General features: G+C 38.3%; 1 protein-coding gene across 5 annotated transcripts in view; it reads left to right on the forward strand.

The window, feature by feature from the left end:
* Nucleotides 1-20,047, forward strand: part of mRNA-cap (RNA guanylyltransferase and 5'-phosphatase mRNA capping enzyme) — a 548,400-nt gene that overhangs the window by 290,482 nt on the left and 237,871 nt on the right. For all 5 annotated transcript variants that reach the window (XM_090376079.1, XM_090376080.1, XM_090376082.1 and 2 more), the window contains one exon: nucleotides 18-121. In XM_090376079.1, coding sequence (XP_090232205.1) covers nucleotides 18-121 — 104 coding nt within the window. The remainder of the gene's footprint in view (nucleotides 1-17; nucleotides 122-20,047) is intronic.

Here is a 20,047-nt window from a genome sequence, read left to right on the forward strand (position 1 = left end):
TGTTTAATTATTTTAAGAATCCAACGTTTATGGAAGGGGTGCCTGGAGTATCAGCCATTACTACACAGCCAACCCTATTACAAATACAAAGGAAATGCCAGCAGATGTGTAATTGGCAAGAGTATGTGTATGATTTGATTACAGTTAATATTAACATAAAAATTATTGAGAAAATATTGTAAAAAATATATATATTTTTTTTTTTTCTGTTCTAATTCTATAGTATATCTTTTATAGCTATATTAAAAAGGTTTGTACTAAGACAGTATTTTTAAGCACAAAAACTGGTATATGCCTGGAAAAAATAAAATCGGTAAAACTTGCTGGAAGTTTATTCCTCTTTCATTTTAAATGTTATTGAATGGTGTTTTATTACCTTTGTTATCTAATCAACTCTTTCCAATGCATATGAACTACCCAAGTTATGGTATTGCCAATCGTTGAATTGTAACTAACCTCCTTTATACAAATTTTTACATTCTAAAATCATAAATGTCAAATAGAAATTATTTATGCCTATATTAACTCTGCTTTCTCTCTTCTATACTGCAATAATTAAAGACAAACACCGGCCAAGGAATTGTGTTTTTTACTATAAAAATTTTTACTATAAAAATAAAATATACAGAAATAAAATATAATGAAATACTGTGATACACATCGGAAGATTAAAATATTACAATAAATTATGATAAAATATGATAAAACATTAATAATACCAAAGCAATAAATTATCTAAAATAAACTGGATAAAAGCGATAAAACCTGAAGCTATCGGAGACTGCTGTCTCCTTCTGTCCACCAACATAAAAGCGCTAGCAATTTGCCTTAGATAGAGTTTTTACTAACAGTCTGTTCAGTTTATTTGCTACCTGGGATTGACATCTTCCATAAAGACCGTGATGATCTCATTGTTTGCAGCTGAAAATAGCAAAGAAAGGTCTATATTATAGATTTGAAAAAAAAAAAAAAAAAAAAAAAAGGAATCCAATGGAATTCCTAGGAATTACCCTAAACCCTGCCAATGACATCAAGGCAGAAATAAAACAAATTGCCATCCAATTAAATCAAATATGGTAAACCAAATGGGAGCATGAAACCAAAGGTGCTGTCACCAGAAAATTTCTACCACAGGTGGCTATGGTTAGCCATAAGCCACCTAAGTGGTATGCTCCAGGACTGTTTACCACATATTTATTGACTGGTCATGGGTCTTCCAATGCCAAATTGGCTTCCTTGGGACAGACTGATGAACCCCACTGTACCTGTGGTGAAAGTGAGGATTGAATGCATGTCTTGTATGACTGAACACTGCATGAAAACCAAAGAAACCAGCTTATTACAGAAATTGGTCAGCTTTCAAGGGCCAAGAACACCTATTTATAATGTAGGAGAACCTTTATAAGGCCTTCATCAATTTTGCACAAAAAAGCATATGAAATCAGGAGAGATTTGCAAAGACAGGCACTGCAACCAGTCCCTGTACCAAATCCATAGCTCCTTAACTAAATCAGTCCAGTCTATTCCCTTCCCGGTGCCCATAGAATGGCAAAATTAACTTGACATGACCACCTGAGATGAAGAAATATACCAGACAAGACCGCCAAACTTGACTTCCACCCCCCTCCTGTAGGCTTCCTAACCAATTGTTGGGGGGGGGGGGTGACTCCAGAGGCAGGAAAACAACCTGTGACTGAATGGGAGGGCAGTCCGGTACTGCCCCCATCATAGCATATGTCTTAAAACCGACTTGGATAAACATACCTAAATTGACCAAATAATCTATAGGACCACCAGGAGGCTAAATGGTGCCTGTATCCAGGGCTACCTTTCAGCTAAAGAAAAACAGTAAGCTGAGTCACTGTGGTATCCTTGTGTGAATGAGCAAGTCTAAAGGCTAGGAAGTGAATAGATGCATGGATGTGAGTGACTGAATGATGCAATGAATGTGAGTACCTGAATGCTGTGGTGAATGTGAGTGGCTGAACATTCTGGTGAAAGTGAGTGACTAGTGGGGTAAATGGGAAACTGAGTTGAGTGTGTGAACAAATGAATGTGGGGATGAATAAATGACTGTGTGCATTACTGGATGAATGTTGAAGTGCATGAGAGAATGACTTACTGACACTAATCAAATGAACTGAATGAAAGAACACAAGTAATAATATATGGCATTAAAGGAACTTTTACCTCATTATATTAAGATCACATAAATGTGTGAATGACTATTATTTTGACCCATCACTTTAATTAGTTATCCTTGCATATAGGCTAGATTAAATGACTGGTTATTGATATATTACATTTGCCATATTGACTGCATACTTCCCCCCAACTGGTGTGAAAGAGATGATGGACAAATGAACAAACCAAAAAAAATTGTAAAAGGGTAAAAATATGTAAAATGTGTGTTGTATATAAAATGTAAGAAAAACCATAAAAAGTAAAATTGTGTGAATTTTGAGTGAATGAAAGTTATTATTATTAATTGCATGATCTATCTTAGCCTCTTCACCAGACAGACTGATGGCTATCCAAGCTGACACCTTGCTGTAGCTTTTCCTAACCACTATGGTATGGGATGCTGACACTGGCCATTAGGGTAACCCCAGGCCAGTATGGGACAGAACTGCAAAAACCCCACCCTAGGGATCTCTTTCCCTATGTTCTTTTATTCCCTACATGGAATGGTTGTCTCCTTCCCTCCACCTTTCACCTGGTGGCTCACCCCACCACCCACTTTCAACTCCCACCCTCTGGATCAGCATGAGCATCCTGTACCAACTGTCCTTTCATATCAAGCAGGTACCTCAAATACTGCCCCCATTCTCTACCCCTTTTATCCCACCCTCTTCCTATCTCCCCATTATCTCCTTTCCAATAATTTTTTTTTTTTGCTCTCCTTGGATGCCTAGGCTACCCTAGGGTTTGCTCCGCCAGAGCTATTCTCTCCTAATGTGTTCTGGCCCACCTCCCTGGGGCAGTGACAGAAACTGAGGGTGTTAGTGGCTCATCACACGCCCCCAGGCTAGGTGGCCAGAGGAACAACACAACCCACACTAATACCTCACAAAACACACACACACCCTTGCCTTATGCAGAGTATTGTATTCTATATAGAGTAAAAATGTGGAGTTGGGGGAGACTCCCGATGCTGCCAGATAAAAAACACTACGTTACTATGTGCAGCTGCCCACCCCTACCTTAGTCCTGGGTGATTCCAATGGACATACCACCTTGTGGGGCAGTGCCAACATTAATTGAAGGCGATGTGTCATAGAGCATATGCTCACTGACAACGATGTCTCCCTTCTAAACATGGGAACTAACACATTTTTCCATATACCCACCCACACATTTTTGGCTATTGATCTTTCTGTATGCTCCCCTTCTCTTTCTCTCTCTCTCTCTCTTTTTCCTTCAATCACTTGGGAAGTAGAGGAGAACCTCTACAGAAGTGATTGCTTCTCTGTAATTACCAGTCTACTTAACAGGAGGCCACATCTAGTTTTTTGGTTACAACGGTGGGAGACTGATCGGGCTGACTGGAATGCTTTTCAACATCTGGCACAATTTAACATCAGTATAGTTGATCAGGTGTCTATCAATGATGCAGTGGTGTACATCACAGAAAAGATTGCCACTGCAATTACAGTTCTGTAAACATCTACCCAGTTCTCGCCATTTCCAAAACTTTGGTGGAATGCCGAATGTACACCAACAAAAAAGGCACAAAACAATGCTTGGGGGATATTCTGACAATATCCTACCATGGCCAATCTCTTAGCTTTCAAATGTGCATGCACCAACTTACACCATATTTGCCATCAGTCAGAGCCAAGAGGAATCATGAACCGGCTTTACATCCACTATTACCCAGTCAACCAATACTAACGCTATCAGGGACAAAATCTAGAAAATGAATGCAAAATATACATTGCACCCTTCATCGATCCCGAAATATAATGAATGCATTATTTCAGATCAAACTGCAATAGCCATGCTCTAGGGGAGACCTTTTCTATCATCTCGTCAACACCTTACTCCCAGGAATTCCTGGTCCTGAAAGACAAACTCGAAAAGCAGCCAATTAACTTCAAATCTAAAAATTCCCATCCTTATAATGGGCCTTTCACCATAGAAGAGTTAGAAACAGCTCTAACTCTTATTTACCAAGGCAAGTGCTGCTGGACCAAATCTCATAGATTATGATATGACCAAACATCTCATCAGCAAAATCCATGGACCAACTGCTCTTTCTGTATAACAGAAAGATTCTGTTATATCAGAAGAGCAGTTTCCAGATTCCTGGCATAAGGCAATTGTTTGCCTTTCCTAAGCCAGGAAATGATCCCTTGCTCTGACTAGCTGTCTGCCAGTCCTCTTGCTCTGACTAGCTGTCTGTGCAAAATCCTGAAGAGAATGGTCAATGCCCTGTCTTATATGATATTTGGAGGCATATGGGCTCCTCTCCAGAGAGCAGTGTAGCTTCTGAAGGAATAGGTCCACTTTGTACCATTTAATCAGGCTTGAAACTTCCATTCGAAATGCCTTTTTAAAACAAGAACACCTGGTGTCCATGTTCCCCTACGTGGAAAACGTTTGACACAACTTTGAGATTTGGAATTTTAAAAAGGCCGTTGTAGCATCAGCCTTAGAGGCTGATGCTATAACTAAAAAAAAAAAAGCTTTTTCTTTCCAAGAAAGAAAGCTTTTTTTTTTTTTCCCCCCTCATTCTTTCCAAGTTTGTGTAGGAACTACTCTCCCTCTCAGCTCTATAGCCAAGAGGAGGGAGTACCTCAAGGATCAGTTTTAAGTGTTACACTTTTTTGCCATTAAAGTGAATTCCATTACAGAACTTCTTCCAACTGTAAACTGTGCATGCTATTTTGACAATTTTATCTTAAAAATCCTGCTACTTAAGCCTTTCTTATTAACAGGAACAAAGGGTTGCTGTTATCAAGAAAGGCTTATGTTCTGCAAGTTGCAGCATCTGGAGACTAGGCACCTGCGAGGTGATCAGATTGAGGTGTATAAGGCCTTGAATGGTTTGAGCAAGATCAGTGCTGATGGGGTTCTTCCTCTTGCTCAGATTACGAACCTGAGGGGGCATAAACTTAAATTGAGGAAAGGCAGTTTAGAATAGATGTGTGCAAATTTGCATTTAGGCGGTGGGTGGTTGATTACTAGAACAAGCTTCCATCTGTCGTTGTGGAAGTTGATAGCTTAAATAAATTCAAGGAAGAACTGGACAAACTACTGGAGTGAATGGGTGGGTGAGATGGGAAGGGATTTTTTTTTTGGAAATTCTATGTAAGCTTGCTTTCTTGCATCATATGCTTTTACTAATGCTAATGAAGTAATTGAGAGTCAACTGCAACATGCCGTTGACCACCTGACTTTATGGGCAGTAAATACAGGAACTCCTTGACTTAAGTAATACTCGATTTACGGAAATTCGACTTTACGTAAGTTTTTGCCGGCCAGTGCAAACTTAAAAAAATCGTGGAAACGTATTTTGCATCCCGTAGGAATAAATGTGGAGGTATGGTGAAAATATCATGTGAACCCAATAACACATCGTTTTTTGTTTTTTTTTTTCTCGTAATTCGTTCCATCTTTTAACTTCCAAGTCCTTGGAAGTTAAAAAATTTCACTATATTAGCATTAGCATTAGTAGAGGCATGTGATGCAAGAAAGCAAGCTTATGCAGCATCAGCCAAAAAAAAAAAAAAAAAAAAAATACTGCTCCCATTTCACCCCTCCGTTCGTTCCAAATACCTATCCAGCTCAGCCTTAAATTTATTTAGGCTGTCAACTTCCACAACAAAGGATGGAGGTCTGTTCCACCAACCAACTACCCACTGGCTAAAGGCAAACTTCTGCACATCTATCTTACATCTGTCTTTCCTCAATTTGATTTTATGCCCTCTCAGGTGATTATTCTGAGCAAGAAGAAGAATATAACTAAAAAGAAATCTTTATTGCACAATAAAGATACAATAAGCTATTTATTTCTCTAAATGATCATATTTATAATGGGAATTGCACTACCCTTTCATCGTTATCATATGTTCCTGTTATAAGAATCAATTTTGAACTTTGTGATATTTTTTTAAAGGAAGTTTCTGGAGGTCATGACCAAAAAACAATATGCACTTTCCGGTTTATTGGGCTTTTCTCTTATTGCATCTAATTATAAACGGGTAGTAAACTCAATCTTATTGCATTTGCGATAACTGCAATCATATGGGTTTTTGCACTGTTATGGTGAAACGTGTTCCCCTTTACTGAAATCTTCAATCGTATAAAAAAACAAATTTTCAGAAACTTCTAATCATTCCTATTACAATACAGTGATGAAGGAAAAGTGCAAGTGGTGGTAGTGCTAGGACTCAAAACAATATTTATTTAGAAATGAAGATGTACGAAGTATGAAAGGACAGTGCGCATATAAAAGAACATGTCAAAGGATCAGTTAAGGTCAACAGTGATCACAAAACAGCGTTCAGGTGCTATATCGAAGATGGAACAGCTATTAATAATATGATGGAAAATCAGATTCAGAAGCAAGTGCCCCTGAGTCTAATGACCATTCAAGGAAAAGCAACAAGTATTTATAAAGATATTATGAATAAGTACGGCGAACCCCAACCCAAGTTTGTGGCAAGCGGCGGGTGGTTTAATAGGTTCAAGCATCGCGCTCGTTTCCACAAAGTTAAAATATGCACCGAAGTCTCCAGTGCCAATTCTGCAGCTGCAGAGGAATTTTGTGATGTGCTGGAAAAATTATTGATGAAGGCGGCTATTCAATACAGCAAATTTTTAACGTTGACGAGGCTGCTCTGTATTGGAAAAAAAAAATGCCGTATCGAACATACATTGCCAAAGAGGAAAATACAATGCCAAGTTTAAAAGCGTCAAAAGATAGGGACACACTCTTGCTTGGGGCTAATTCAGTGGGAGATTACAGATTAAAACCACTGCTTGTGTACCATTCTGGAAATCCTCGTGCATTTCCAATCGAACCAGAGAGAATTGATAACAATATCTCTCTTTGGGGATTGGTTTAAATCCTGCTTCATTCCCGAGGTCAAAAAATATTGTAAAGACAACAACATTCCTTTCAAGATTTTGCTTCTATTAGATAATGATCCTGGACATCCTATGCATCTAGATGATTTCAATTCGAACTCGAGAGTCATATTTCTACCGCCAAACATGACTTCACTCATCAAACCTATGGATCAGGGTGTTATTTCTAATTTAAAAGCATACTATTTGCTCAGGCATTGTCTACAGTAGATGATGAGAAAAATTTTAATTTAAGAGACTTGGAAATCTTACAATATTTACCATTCCATCTTAAACATTAATAAGGCCTTGTCGGAAATTACTAGAAGTTGTTTAAATGGCGCATGGAAGAAAATATGCCCATGGCATGTAAAAGGCTTTAAAGGATTTGAAAAAGACGAATCATATGAAGAAGTTACAGATAAGATTATAAAGGTTGCAGACCTACTTCAGTTGGAGGTTGATGCCCAAGACATGGAGGACTTAATGGAGAAAGAAGAGAAGGAATGATCTAACAAATAACTTATTGACTTGCAGGTAGCGATAGTGAAAGAAGAAAATGCTGACGAAGCTCAAGATGAACCAAAGGAAAAGCCAGGGTGCTTCATCACCAGAAAGATGGCTATGGATGGCATTTCATGAAATTGCATCGGCAATGGCGAGGTTTGCGAAGATGGATCCTGACAGCGAACGTTTCTTAAAAGTTAACAGAAGGGTGAATGATATGCTTGCCTGCTAGAAATAAATCTACGATGGAAAGAAAAAAGCCACCATCCAGTCATCCATTAATATGTTCTTTCGTAAGGTTGAGCGGCCGACCCCTTCTAAATCTCCACAGCCCTCAACCCCCGCAGTGGCGTACTTATCAGCCGAAGACATCAATTCTGGCAACAATGCTCGAGAGTTAAAACTTACTGACGTTATGGCTGTCTCCTCTCTTTTTTTGTAATTTTTTCCGCGCATGACATAAAAAAAATGAATAAATAAATAATTCTATTTACATGTTTGTTGAACATTTCTTTTTTGATTCAATCAATTCAACAAGCACAATGATACAGGAATTTTGCTACACATTCCTTTGCATAAGGCAATGGTCAGGTTACAACTTGAGTACTGCGTACTGGTCTGGAAGCCTTGTTTTAGGAAGGATGTAGAGTTGCTAGAATGAGTACAGAGAAGGGGAACCAGACTGGTGAGGGGAACAAAGGGATGCTATTACGCAGAAAGGCTTAATTTCTGCAAATTGCAGTGTCTGGAGACTAGGCACCTGCGAGGTGATCTGATTGAGGTGTATAAAGCCTTGAATGGATTCAGCAGGCTCAATGCTGATGGAATTCTTCCTCTTGCTCAGATTACAAACCTGAGTGGGCATAAACTGAAATTGAGGAAAGACAATTGTCAAATAGATGTGCAAAAATTTGCCTTTAGCCAGCAGGTAGTTGATTGTTGGAACAATCTTCCATCTGTCATTGTGGAAGTTGATAGCTTAAATAAATTTAAGAAGTGGACAAACTTTTGGAGTAAATGGATGGGTGAAATGGGAAGGGTTTTTTTTTATTTTATTTTATTTATTTTATTTTATTTTTTTTTTTTGGCTGATGCTGTATAAGCTTTCTTTCTTGCATCATATGCTTCCACTAATGCTAATGCTAATTTCGAGTGCTGCACAAACATGGGGGAAATTCCAACATGTAAAATCCGACTTACGTAGTGTTCTGCGGAACACAACCCTTACGTAAGTCGGGGAGTTCCTGTAATGGATTCTGGTTCTTCCCACAAAAGACCGTTTGCTTACATTTTTGGCATAGACACAATCTTCACCCTGAACCTGAACTGAAACTTGGACAAAATGCTATTCCAATAGTACCTGAGACTAGATTTTGGGTCTCGTATTTGTTAGAAAGTTGGCTTTTCTACAACACGTACATGTGCAGTGCACAGGAGACTTGAATTATCCTACATGCAATCTCATCTAATTCCCGGTGCACTGACTGATGCATCTTTTGCACCTGTATTGTGTCTAGCAGGTTATGCATCTGCTAGACTAAGCATACTCCTCTGATGGTTGGATCCCATCCACCATTAGACAATTCATGTTGCCACTGGAGCATTTCAAGCATTTCCCGTCCAGAGCCAATATGTTAAAGCAAATGAGCCATCATTATCACTTCATAGGAAACAGTTATCTCTACAGTATACTTTGAAACTGAATCCCCTCCCAGACCACCCCACTTGGACACCCATTTTTGAAACATGATGGGAAAATCTCTACAACACTCCAGACTTCCAGTCATCCATTCGGTATTTGTATCCAAAGGCTATTCCGAGATTTCAATATCACATTAGACAATATTGCCCTATCACCAGGGCAACCTTCTCCACCCTTTCATGCTCGTTTCTAGCCTGTGACTTCTCTCTTAACAACTGGGAAAAGGACAATATTCCATTTGCTGTCTACCTGCAGCTCTTTTCAGCACACCAATGTGAAAATTCTGACTTCTTACCAGTCTACACAGATGACTCAGTCAGAAGTGTCTGTGGGATCTGCAGCTATCTTCCCAGACACCACAATATCTGAGCAGAGCTGCACACGGTTTAGATAGCCTTGAATCATATAGAAACCATCCACCACAAAAAAAAAAAATATATATATATATATATATATATATATCGATTATCTTACTTCTTTTCAGGCCTTATCAATGATATTTAATCCTCATCCGGTCCTGTCCCAGATACAGCAGAAGTTGCACTTTCTTTCTCAATCTAAATTTGATGTTTTTTTCCTGCTGGCTCCTCATCCACATTGGGATCTTAGGAAATGATTTGGCACACAACACACACACAGACAATATGAAAAACACTGGTTTCCCAGTGTTTTTTATATGGGAAGAGCAAGCTGTAAACAATTTATAGCAGATTAATCCTGCAATTGAAGTCTAGTCTGCACAGGAACTGTAAAGAGGAAGTTGTTTTTTCTTGACTCTGCATAGGACATTGCCACTTGATGCATTGTTATTTGCTGAGAGTAAACGATTGTCCTCTGTGTAGAAATTGATACCATTTTAACAATCTGTCATATTTTAATTGAATGTACATGATTATTTTAATAATGATCGTCATTTGTGTTTTACCCATCTGTTTGAGCCTTATACACTCAGACCGATTTTATCGGACAATGACAATGTGTCAGATCTATCTAAGTTTTTACAATTATTAATTTATATAATTTTATCTAGAATGTTTTATTGTTTTATGCTTTATATATATATATACAGCAGGCCCCCGTTATAACGCTGTCACAGATCACTATAACGCTCTTTTACAGATTACATTTTTGACATATTTAACGAAATCGTTTCATTTGATGGAGTCGATAGCTTGAAAATGAATAGCAAAACAGCATTAAAACGTTTCCCACGCCGACTTGAGCAATTTTCCCACGCTCAGTGAAATTTTCTCTCACGCTAATTTAAGTACAGTCACTTGTTACGTAGTTCCGAGATCAACATTTTAAAAAATGATCAAATATATTGCTTGTAATATTTGCGTTATATGCATTTATCCGAAGTCTAGTCATCACTCAGTACAGTATTAGACATCGTGCGTAACGGACAGTTTACTTGAACATTGTATCATAATTAATTCAACCAACGCAGTTATATTTTCGAAGAGCTAATAATGACCAACAGGAATGAAAATGCAACAACGTCTGGGCGCAGTACGAAGACTATAAATGTAAGAAAAAGACTGAATTTGAAAATTAAATTAGACGTTTTGAAGCGAATCGATTCCGGTCAACGACAAGCGGATGTGTGCCATAATTTAGGACTCGCAAATTTAACTGTAAGAACAATTATGAAAAAATAAAGAATTAATTTTAGCAGCGGGAAAGATAGCTGTTCCACTGCAAGCAACTAGGACTAGACCGGCTATTAGGATTGAAACGGAAAGACTAATTTTTTTGAAGATAATATTCCAATGCAGAATTCAGTTAAGTTAAATATTAAAAAGAGAGAGAGAAAGAGATTAGCCAATACGATGATCTGAAGAAAACTCGCCTAAAAAAAAAAATGTGGAACCATTTAAAACTGGTAGAATAGATTTAAAATCCCGGGAGAAGCCGCTAGTGCAGATTAAGGAGCCGAAACTTTCAAAAAAGAACTTGTTAAAATTATTGAAGAGGGGTATTATGTGTTATACTTCTCAACAAGTTTTTAACATAGATGAAGCAGGACTTTTGTGGAAATGAATGCCTAAAAGAAGTTTCATATTGAAAGAACAAAAAACATGCCAAGTTTCAAAGCGGCGAAGGATCGGTTGACTTTATTGTTGGGTGGTAACGCTGCGGGCCATTTAAAATTAATACCCCTTTTAGTTTATTTGGAAGAGGGCCAAAGTTCAACTCAAAATCCACACATTTTTCATGATTAAATTCATCCATTAAATTAAATCAATTAAATTCATTATTTTAATTGAAATTTTGTTTACTTTTGAGAAGCAAGTAGTTACCACATAATTATACGTATGTAATGCAGAATATTTTATATGTGCAAATATTTGAATATTAAATATTTTGACCGACATTTGTGCATCTTTTCATTACCGTTTATTATTGATTAGGAAATATCCTATGGCACCGACCGCAGCTCACAAATACATATGTTACCTTATGGGAAAGCGGCGCTCGCTTAGCGCGGATTCACTTAGCGCTCTGTTTTTCCGGAACGAATGATCAGCGTTAAGCGGGGGTCACCTGTATAACTGTTTTATGTAACTTTATATAACTGTTTTATACCTCTTTGACTTGGTGCATTATATATTGCTGATGCTCCATAAAACCCTTAAACAAACTGAAATTGAAATTCACAAAGATCCTAGCATTCACTTTGATTCCAAATGCAATTTTACCCCTCGCATTAATTATCTCTTGATGAGTGAGTGATTGTTTTGAGTCATTACCCACCAGTCTGCCTTTATTTTCACAAGATATGAACTTAACGCTTACCTTCACAAGATATAAGCCTAAATGTGACTGGCCTGCCAGGATGTGTCTAGTTTGTCTAAATAGGGGAGGATGTCAGTTTGGGGAGTTGTGGCATGATTGCTTCTCCTAGTCTCAAAGGTTCTCTGAGCAAGCTCAGAGAAGGCCATGTAGTGTGTCTCATCAGAGATTAGCAGCTGCTCATCTCCATGGTTTATAAGTCCAATCTTTGTGATCAGTCTGCAATGGTAATTGGGATAGTCATGTATGACATATGCCCAATCCTCGTCAGCACCGCAAGTACATTTAGGGTCCTGTATGAAGCCCAGTTGGTATAGTTTTGCATTCAGGAAACCATGCCATGTTACCAAAAATTGGTATATTGACCTGGTGCAAACCATGGTGTGAGGCGTGGGGGAAATTAGGGTTACGTGTGGCGGGAATCTTCTAGTAAAGTTCGCTTTGTCTGATTCATCCCACCTGTCTTGCCACTTCTGCTACAGGTAGGTTTGTATTATTTTCTTTTCTTTTCTTTTTTCAGGCCAGTTGTAAGTTAATATTGATCCCGAAGATATCTGTTGGGATCTGCCTCCTAAGTCTGTATGAGGCCTCTTCAGATCACTTCTAGGTCAAGCAGCTTGTGCACCAGCCATGACTAGAAAAGCTGTTAGTTAGAAGCCTTAGGAAACCAGACACAAACCTCCATAAGTAATCACTGAGAGGATGATTGTCTTACAGATAAGGTCAAGGGTCTTCCTTTTCAGTCCCCAATCGGTTCTGCTAATTCTGGTAGTCATACCAGTATAATAGTGTTTCAATTTTCTACCAACATATGTCAGATAAGAGTGAAATGTTCGTTTGGATTCAAAGGTGATCTCCAAGGTATTTTAGTTCTGTTGTCAAGACTATTCTTTTTCCTGAAATCTGTATCAGAGGTGATCTTAATTTGCCTTTTAGTAAGATAGGTTTGGTTTTTGTACTCGAGTTTATGGGTTTGTGCCCAGTTCTCTAGTAGATTCCGGGTATGGTTAGCCTGATCTTTCAGTGCCTTCTGGTGTTGTCTTCATAAGGAGAACAAGGTCATCGACAAAGGCATCCTTCTCCACTGGGCCTGTGTCATCCCCCCCCATCCGAAACTCATCCAGCCAAGTTCCAAAAACAGGCCCATCGCTATACCCTGGGGGCATCTGCGGGTAACATTTCCTCTGTAGAAATTGATACCTAGTTTGCACTGCTGTTTTCCTTTAATGAAGACAGTCCTTAATACAGTTATGCAGATTCTGTGGAATACCAGAATGGCATAATCTCCTGAGATTTCTGGGCCACCGTAAGGTATCAAAGGTGCCAGCATATAGGTTTTATGAGTGGTCTAAGCTGCAGTAATTAGTATATTCATTGCATCCCCAGTCAAATATCCAGGTTTGAAGCAAACTGTTTGTCTGACTGAAGGTTTGCATTCAGGTGGTGTGTTTCTGTGTTTGCAGGATGAGCCTTTCCAATACCTTGTCCAAAACTGGTTATTTGTTATTTGGTTTTTAGGAGCATTAGCAACTAAGGCCATATTGCTCCGGGGATATGCGGTGGTCATTCCCTGACCGTTCCGCATCCTCTGTATTTGGTGGTCACTGGCTCGAATCCCAGTCTAATCAAGAAGCGTGTGCTACACACTGCTGCTCCTGCCCACCTGGCTACGGAGGCACCATCCAAAACTGGTAACAAAGCTATTGGTCTGTATGATTTTGGGTCACTTGGAGGTTTCTCTGAATTATTTAGAATTAATCTTAGGTTTTCCAGTTTCCAGATGGTGGGAATATTTGCTTAGACAATTATTATACAGATGGAGCAGGAGAGACATATTTTGCAAGAATTTTTATCATTTCTGGTTCGATTAAGTCATGAATAGGCCATTTCTTTTCCTTGGTTCTGATGAGTGCATTAGTTAGCTCTTCTGTTGTGAAAGTGGTGGGGGGAGGTTCTGTGTCAGGAGATACATATACCTCATTCACATTGCAGATGTTTTGTTCAGAAGTGAGAGCTTGGTCATAATGTGGGAACAGAGAATCAAAGATATTAATCATAAAAACTGCAGCATAAGACACCAACTGTATAATATAAACTTTATTAAAATAGAAATAATATAATATAAGACGGCACAAGCCAACAATTACAAGAGTAGTGTTATTAGGGCTGGGTCCCACTGTAGCTCCTTCAAGGCTAGAAAGGAGGAGATTAAACATGTCACAGCAGATCTCAGGAAATGTAGGTTCCCCCAGAAGGTCTTGGATAATATGTTTGGGGAGCAGAACACAGACTAAGAGAGTGGTTCACACCCATTGCCACGACTGCATACATTCCCTGCTATCCGGGCTTCATCATCAGCCATTTTCAATCCACTGCAGGATGAAGGCCTCTCCAGCAACTTTACAGTTCTTTCTGTTTTGAGCAATGGCCATTTACTACCCACAAACTCATGAATTTCATCTATCCATCTCCGCCTTTGTCTTCCAGGTTTTCTTCTAGCTCCTCTTGGGTACCATTCTGTTATTTTCTTAGTCCATCTGTAATCATGTCTTCGAGCTATGTGTCCTGCCCAAGACCATTTTAGTTCTTTAGTTTTGATAAGAATGTCCTTTACTTGAGTTTGCTGCCTAATCCATGTATTTCTCTTCTTATCTAACAGTCTTGATTCCCAATATAATTCATTCCATTCTTCGCTGTGTAGTTCTCAGCTTCTCTTCCATTCTTTTGGTGAGTGCCCAAGTTTCACTTCCATAAGTCATGGTGGGGAGTATACATTGGTTCATTATTTTATGTTTCAAACAAACTGGGATATTGTTCCTCAGTATGTGACTATATTTCCTGAATGCTATCCATCCAAAATTTATTCTTCTCTCGACTTCCAGCCATTTATCATTATTACAGCTAATAACTTGTCCCAGATAAGTATACGACTCCACCTTTTCAATTACTGCTCCTTCAATCATTATTTCCCTTTCTGTGGCATACTTGTTCATCGTTACTTTTGTTTTAGCCACATTCATTTTTAGTCCAAAATCTTTACTAGCTGTGCATAACTGATTAAGATTTTCTTCTAATTCTTTGGGATCGTGCTTATGACCACAATGTCATCTGCAAATCGTAAATGGTTTAGGTAGTCTCAGTTCACATTGACTCCTTTCTGCGACCGTCTAATCTTCTGAAAGCTTCCTCAAGGGCAGCAGTAAACAGCTTCGGAGATATTGTGTCTCCTTGTCGAACTCCTTTCTCGATTTTAAATTTGGTTCCGGCTTAACTGATCAAATCTCCCGAGTATTACGTACTTGCCGGACATGCTGTATAAAACTGCCAGGGAGAAGGTTGTACACAGTAGTATCAAAGGTTAAAGATCCCATACCCATGGAAGGTAAAACTGGAGTCATATACAAGATTAAATGCTGATTGTGGGGAGTGCTACGTTGGTGAGACAAAACACTGTTTCAAAGATCATATGGGGAGACATGTTAACGCAATAAAGGCTGCAAATTATGGGAATCCGCTGTGGCCGAACATTTTTGGGAGGAGAACCACCAAATTTCATCTGCCGATGCCATCATAGTCAGTCGTTCACACGGATATTTGAACCCCAAATGGCTTGAGAGATTGTGGATTTGCTCTTCTGAGCATAATACCATTAAAAGAGACAGGGGAATCCATATTCATTCCCTCTTTGAAACTGTAATTCATGAATGGTTCTGCCTGGTGCACTCCTGGGCCATTTCTGGTTTCTGTGCATGTGTGGGCGATACTGCCTGTGCTCTTACAATGACCTTGCTGTGTGCCATGGTCCTGCAGTTATTTAAGGATGTACCGTGACAACTTAAGTCTTTCTGTTAATAAAGGAGGCGATCACCTCCTTGAAAGCTATAGTTGTTTTTATCACTTTTATCCCATATAGTGTAATCGCTATTCTTTATATTTTATTTTTATATTTTTATTTATTATTTTACTGCTGTTATTGTACAATCAGTGTACCATATTTTCTGGCTTATAAGACACACGGGCATACATGCAAGACGCATCCTAGTTTTGGCCACATATTTTGGGAAAAAAATAATAACCCTTCTATTATCCTTCGATACTGTTTACGGTGAAACTAAGAAGCAATCTTTTACCGACTGATGTAAACAAATATGGCGACATGGTATGATACAGGACGTAATCAGGGGGTAGGTATTAAAAATAAATTACATGGAGTTAATTAAAAATAAATTAAATTTTTTTTATTAAATAGACTTACAACGTAAAACACAAAAAATTTTTAAAAATATTTATTTGTTCTTAATGAAATCATCATAATATTCAAGATATTCAGTGTCACCATCGTCCATGTTATGAGCGATCTCTGAGTCAGATGAATCTGTTTCCTCATAGAAAAGGTCGTCTTCCGTGCCGTCAAGAGCATTGATTATGCCACACTTCTTAAACGATCGTACTATTGTCTCCATTTTAATTTCATTCCAAGCATTTTTGACCCACTGGCAAACCTGTACAATAGTAGGTCTTTTGATTCGCCCTGTTGATGTTAGGTCATGTTGTGGGAGCATCATCCATTTATTCCATTCTTCACACATGTAGTCCTTGAAAGGCTTATTTATTGATACATCCAGGGGTTGCAGTTGACCCGTTAACCCTCCAGGAATTACAGCCATTTGTGTGTTTAAACTTTTTAATCTTATCTTAGTACAATTAGTTAGGTGAGACCGGAACTGATCCCACACGAGAAGTGACGGCTTCTTGCAAAGTCCACCAGGACGGCGTGACCACACCTTTTCCAGCCAAAACCTCACGCCATGCTCATCCATTCATCCTTTGGGGTGAACTTGAATAAAAACTCCTGCTGGAATGCTTTTGGCATTGTTTTCCTTTTAAATATTAGTAATGGTGGTAACTTGGTACCATCAGCACAACATGCCCAGCACTGCTGTAAAATGGGATTTCTCATTGCCGGAAGTTTTAATGGTCACATATTTAGCACCCTTAAAATCAACTGTCTTATTAGAGGGAACGTCAAACGTCAATGGAACTTCATCCATATTTGCAGTTTGACTAAGGTCAAAGTCATTTTCTTTTCTGACTTTGATAATATATCGGTGAAAATCAATAATTTTATTTTCGTACTCCTCAGGCATTTTCTGTGCTATTTTTGTTCTTGTTCGCATCGCTAATCCGTGTCTCTTCATAAATCTATAGCACCTGTAAAGTCATCATGCCCTCTTGCATCTGCCCTCAATTTATCTTCAGAAATGACATTTTTAGTCTTTACCACAATACCTTGGCTCCTCTGATCTGTAACCTACGTCTTCATCTCATTCTCCATCCTCCCATCTAGCTTTTTGCTTTCGAAGGTTGTGTTTTGACTTTATTGCTTGTCAAAGTTTCTCCTCTTGCTTTCGTCAGGCACGTACCATTTTCTCAGTAGGAGGTGGTCCAAAATGTCTTTCAGCAGCACGGTTCTCATATTGCTTTGCAAATTCTATTACTTGTAATTTGAAGGCAATTGTGTAGCAATGCCTTCTCAACAAATCCATCATAACAGGGTGTCCTGAAATTTATAAAAAAATTGATAAAGTAAATAATAATAATAAAATTAAATACGGTAATATATTTTTCTCAAAATAATGGTATACACTTGGGTAAATGTTCAACCAATAATGAAATCTTTGTTTCTGAAAAAAGCTGACAGAAGTAACGTAACAGAAATTCTTACTCACCCTAAGACAAATACGGGCGTCACTTTCTCTTTGTAAAAGACGGTTGGAATTGAAAAATCCTGATCCAGTCTAATTAGCCAGCCATACCATAAAAGTGTGATATCATATTATAGAGGAAGCAAACACATGGGAAAATGAAACGAGTTTTTATTTACGTCTGATTGTGAGATTCACATCACGCAGATTTCAACAAATTTTCCATGAAAAAAAAGATTACTGGTATGTATTGTTGCCATAGATTGCAACCACTGATAATTGTTAAAAATATATTTCAACAGATAAATCTTAAGTAAAATTGGTGTGAATTTCAAAGGGAAGTTTTCAGAACTCAGTTTACCTGCACTGCGTCATTGAAAATGCATTGCCGGTAGTCTTTAGGCCTAATCTGACATTGACCATATAAGACGCAGGGTGATTTTCCGAGTATATCTTTGCGAAAAAAAAACCGCGTCTTATAGGCCAATAAATGCGGTATTTTATTTTATAATTTTTAATTTGATCCTGTCTTATATTATTATATTATTTCTATTTTAATAAAGTTTTCATTATACAGTTAGTGTATTTAGTGATATTACATTGCAGATATTATGAATAAGAACTTTCCGAACCCGAGAGGCCTATTTGAAGAACAAAGATGGTATTAACTGTTCCATACCAAGTGTATGTTGGCAGTTCTGCCATGGTATTAGCAATATGGACCCCTCTGCTTTAGGCAGCTTATTCCTGTCCCTTGATGGTGGCACCCTGAACTGCAGAATCTCCGGTACGGGGCACCACCAAGGGACTGCATTTTTTCTTCCTAAAAGGAACTTCAATAGCCTTTACGATTAGGTTAATAAATTTTGACACCTGATGATCAGGGTGCAATTGCTGGTTAGAAATTGAGGAAATTCCTACATGGGTAGATTTAGACTCATAATAACTGCAGTGGAATACACCAGCTGTATGGGACTGAAACTTTATTCACATAAATTAAAATAGAGTAATAAAATAAGACAGGATAAAATTTTGTTGTAAAAATAAAATGCACTGGCAACTGTAGAGTTAAGAGGTAAAATGATGGATAAAATTAAAATATAGGAAATATTATAAATTAAAAGGATAAAAATAACCATAGATTTCAAAGGCAACCACCTCCTTTATCAACAGTGAAACTTGACTGTCACAACGCATCCTTAAATAACATCAGCAGGATCAATGCTCATGGCATGTATTACTGTAGGAGCATGGAAATTATCCTCCACATGGGCACAAAGACTGGAAATGGCTTGGGAGCGTGCCAGGATGAACAGTTAAAGGGATGAATACGGACTCCCCCATCTCTGTTGATGGTATTATGTTCCAAAGAACAAATCTGCAAGCTCTCAAGCCATTTCCAGTTTTTTTTTTTTTTTTATGTAAACTCCAAACACGAGAGGTGTTAGAACCTATAGTACTTAGTACGGTGCTTGGGTTGGAGATTGAGAAGATGAAAGAAGATATTTGTTGACATTGGACTTAAACTTCTGTCGACTGTAATTTTCAGGAAATACGTGTGAAGGAAGGTTGTTCCAGAAAACGGCAGTTGAATGAATAAACGAGGAAGCTGAAAAGTTGGTTCTGTGAGTTTGAAGTTGGACAGTAAATGGATGTTGACTGGTGGCGGCACATGTTCGGACTGTTTTGAAAGAGAGAGAGAGAGCAGGAATTATAGAAGCTAATTCAGAAGAACAGTGCCCATGGAAGCATCTGTAGAAGAGGCATACAGCAGAAACAGTACATCTATGAGACAGCGAGTGCAGAGATTCTGTTAGAGATGAGTCATTAATTAACTTAACTGCCCTCTTCTGAATGGAATCAAGAAGCCTGAGAGAGGTTTTGTGGGCACCACCCCAGATGTGGGAACAATATTCCTGGCAGGGCGGATTTGTGATTTATACAGAGTGAGCAGCTGTTTGGAATAAAAGTAACGCCGAGAGCGAAAGAGAAAACCAAGTTTTTTAGATGCAGAAGAAGAAACATTTGTAATGTACTTGTGCCAAGAGAGATTAGAAGTCAGGGTAATCCCCAAAAGAGATATATCATTTTGCCTAGAAATCGGGGTGTCACTAAAGATAAGCAGAGGAGCAGAAGAATCCTTTTTGATAGATATAAAACAAGACTGAGTTTTAGAAGGGTTGAAATCAACTAAGTTGTCTTTGTCCCACTGGAGAATTAACTGAAGATCGACATTTAAGGAATTGGTAGCAGATTTTCGAGA

This window comes from Mastigoproctus giganteus, chromosome 6, assembly GCF_048544385.1.
Source record: "Mastigoproctus giganteus isolate SK-2022 chromosome 6, ASM4854438v1, whole genome shotgun sequence".
NCBI lineage: Eukaryota > Metazoa > Arthropoda > Arachnida > Uropygi > Thelyphonidae > Mastigoproctus > Mastigoproctus giganteus.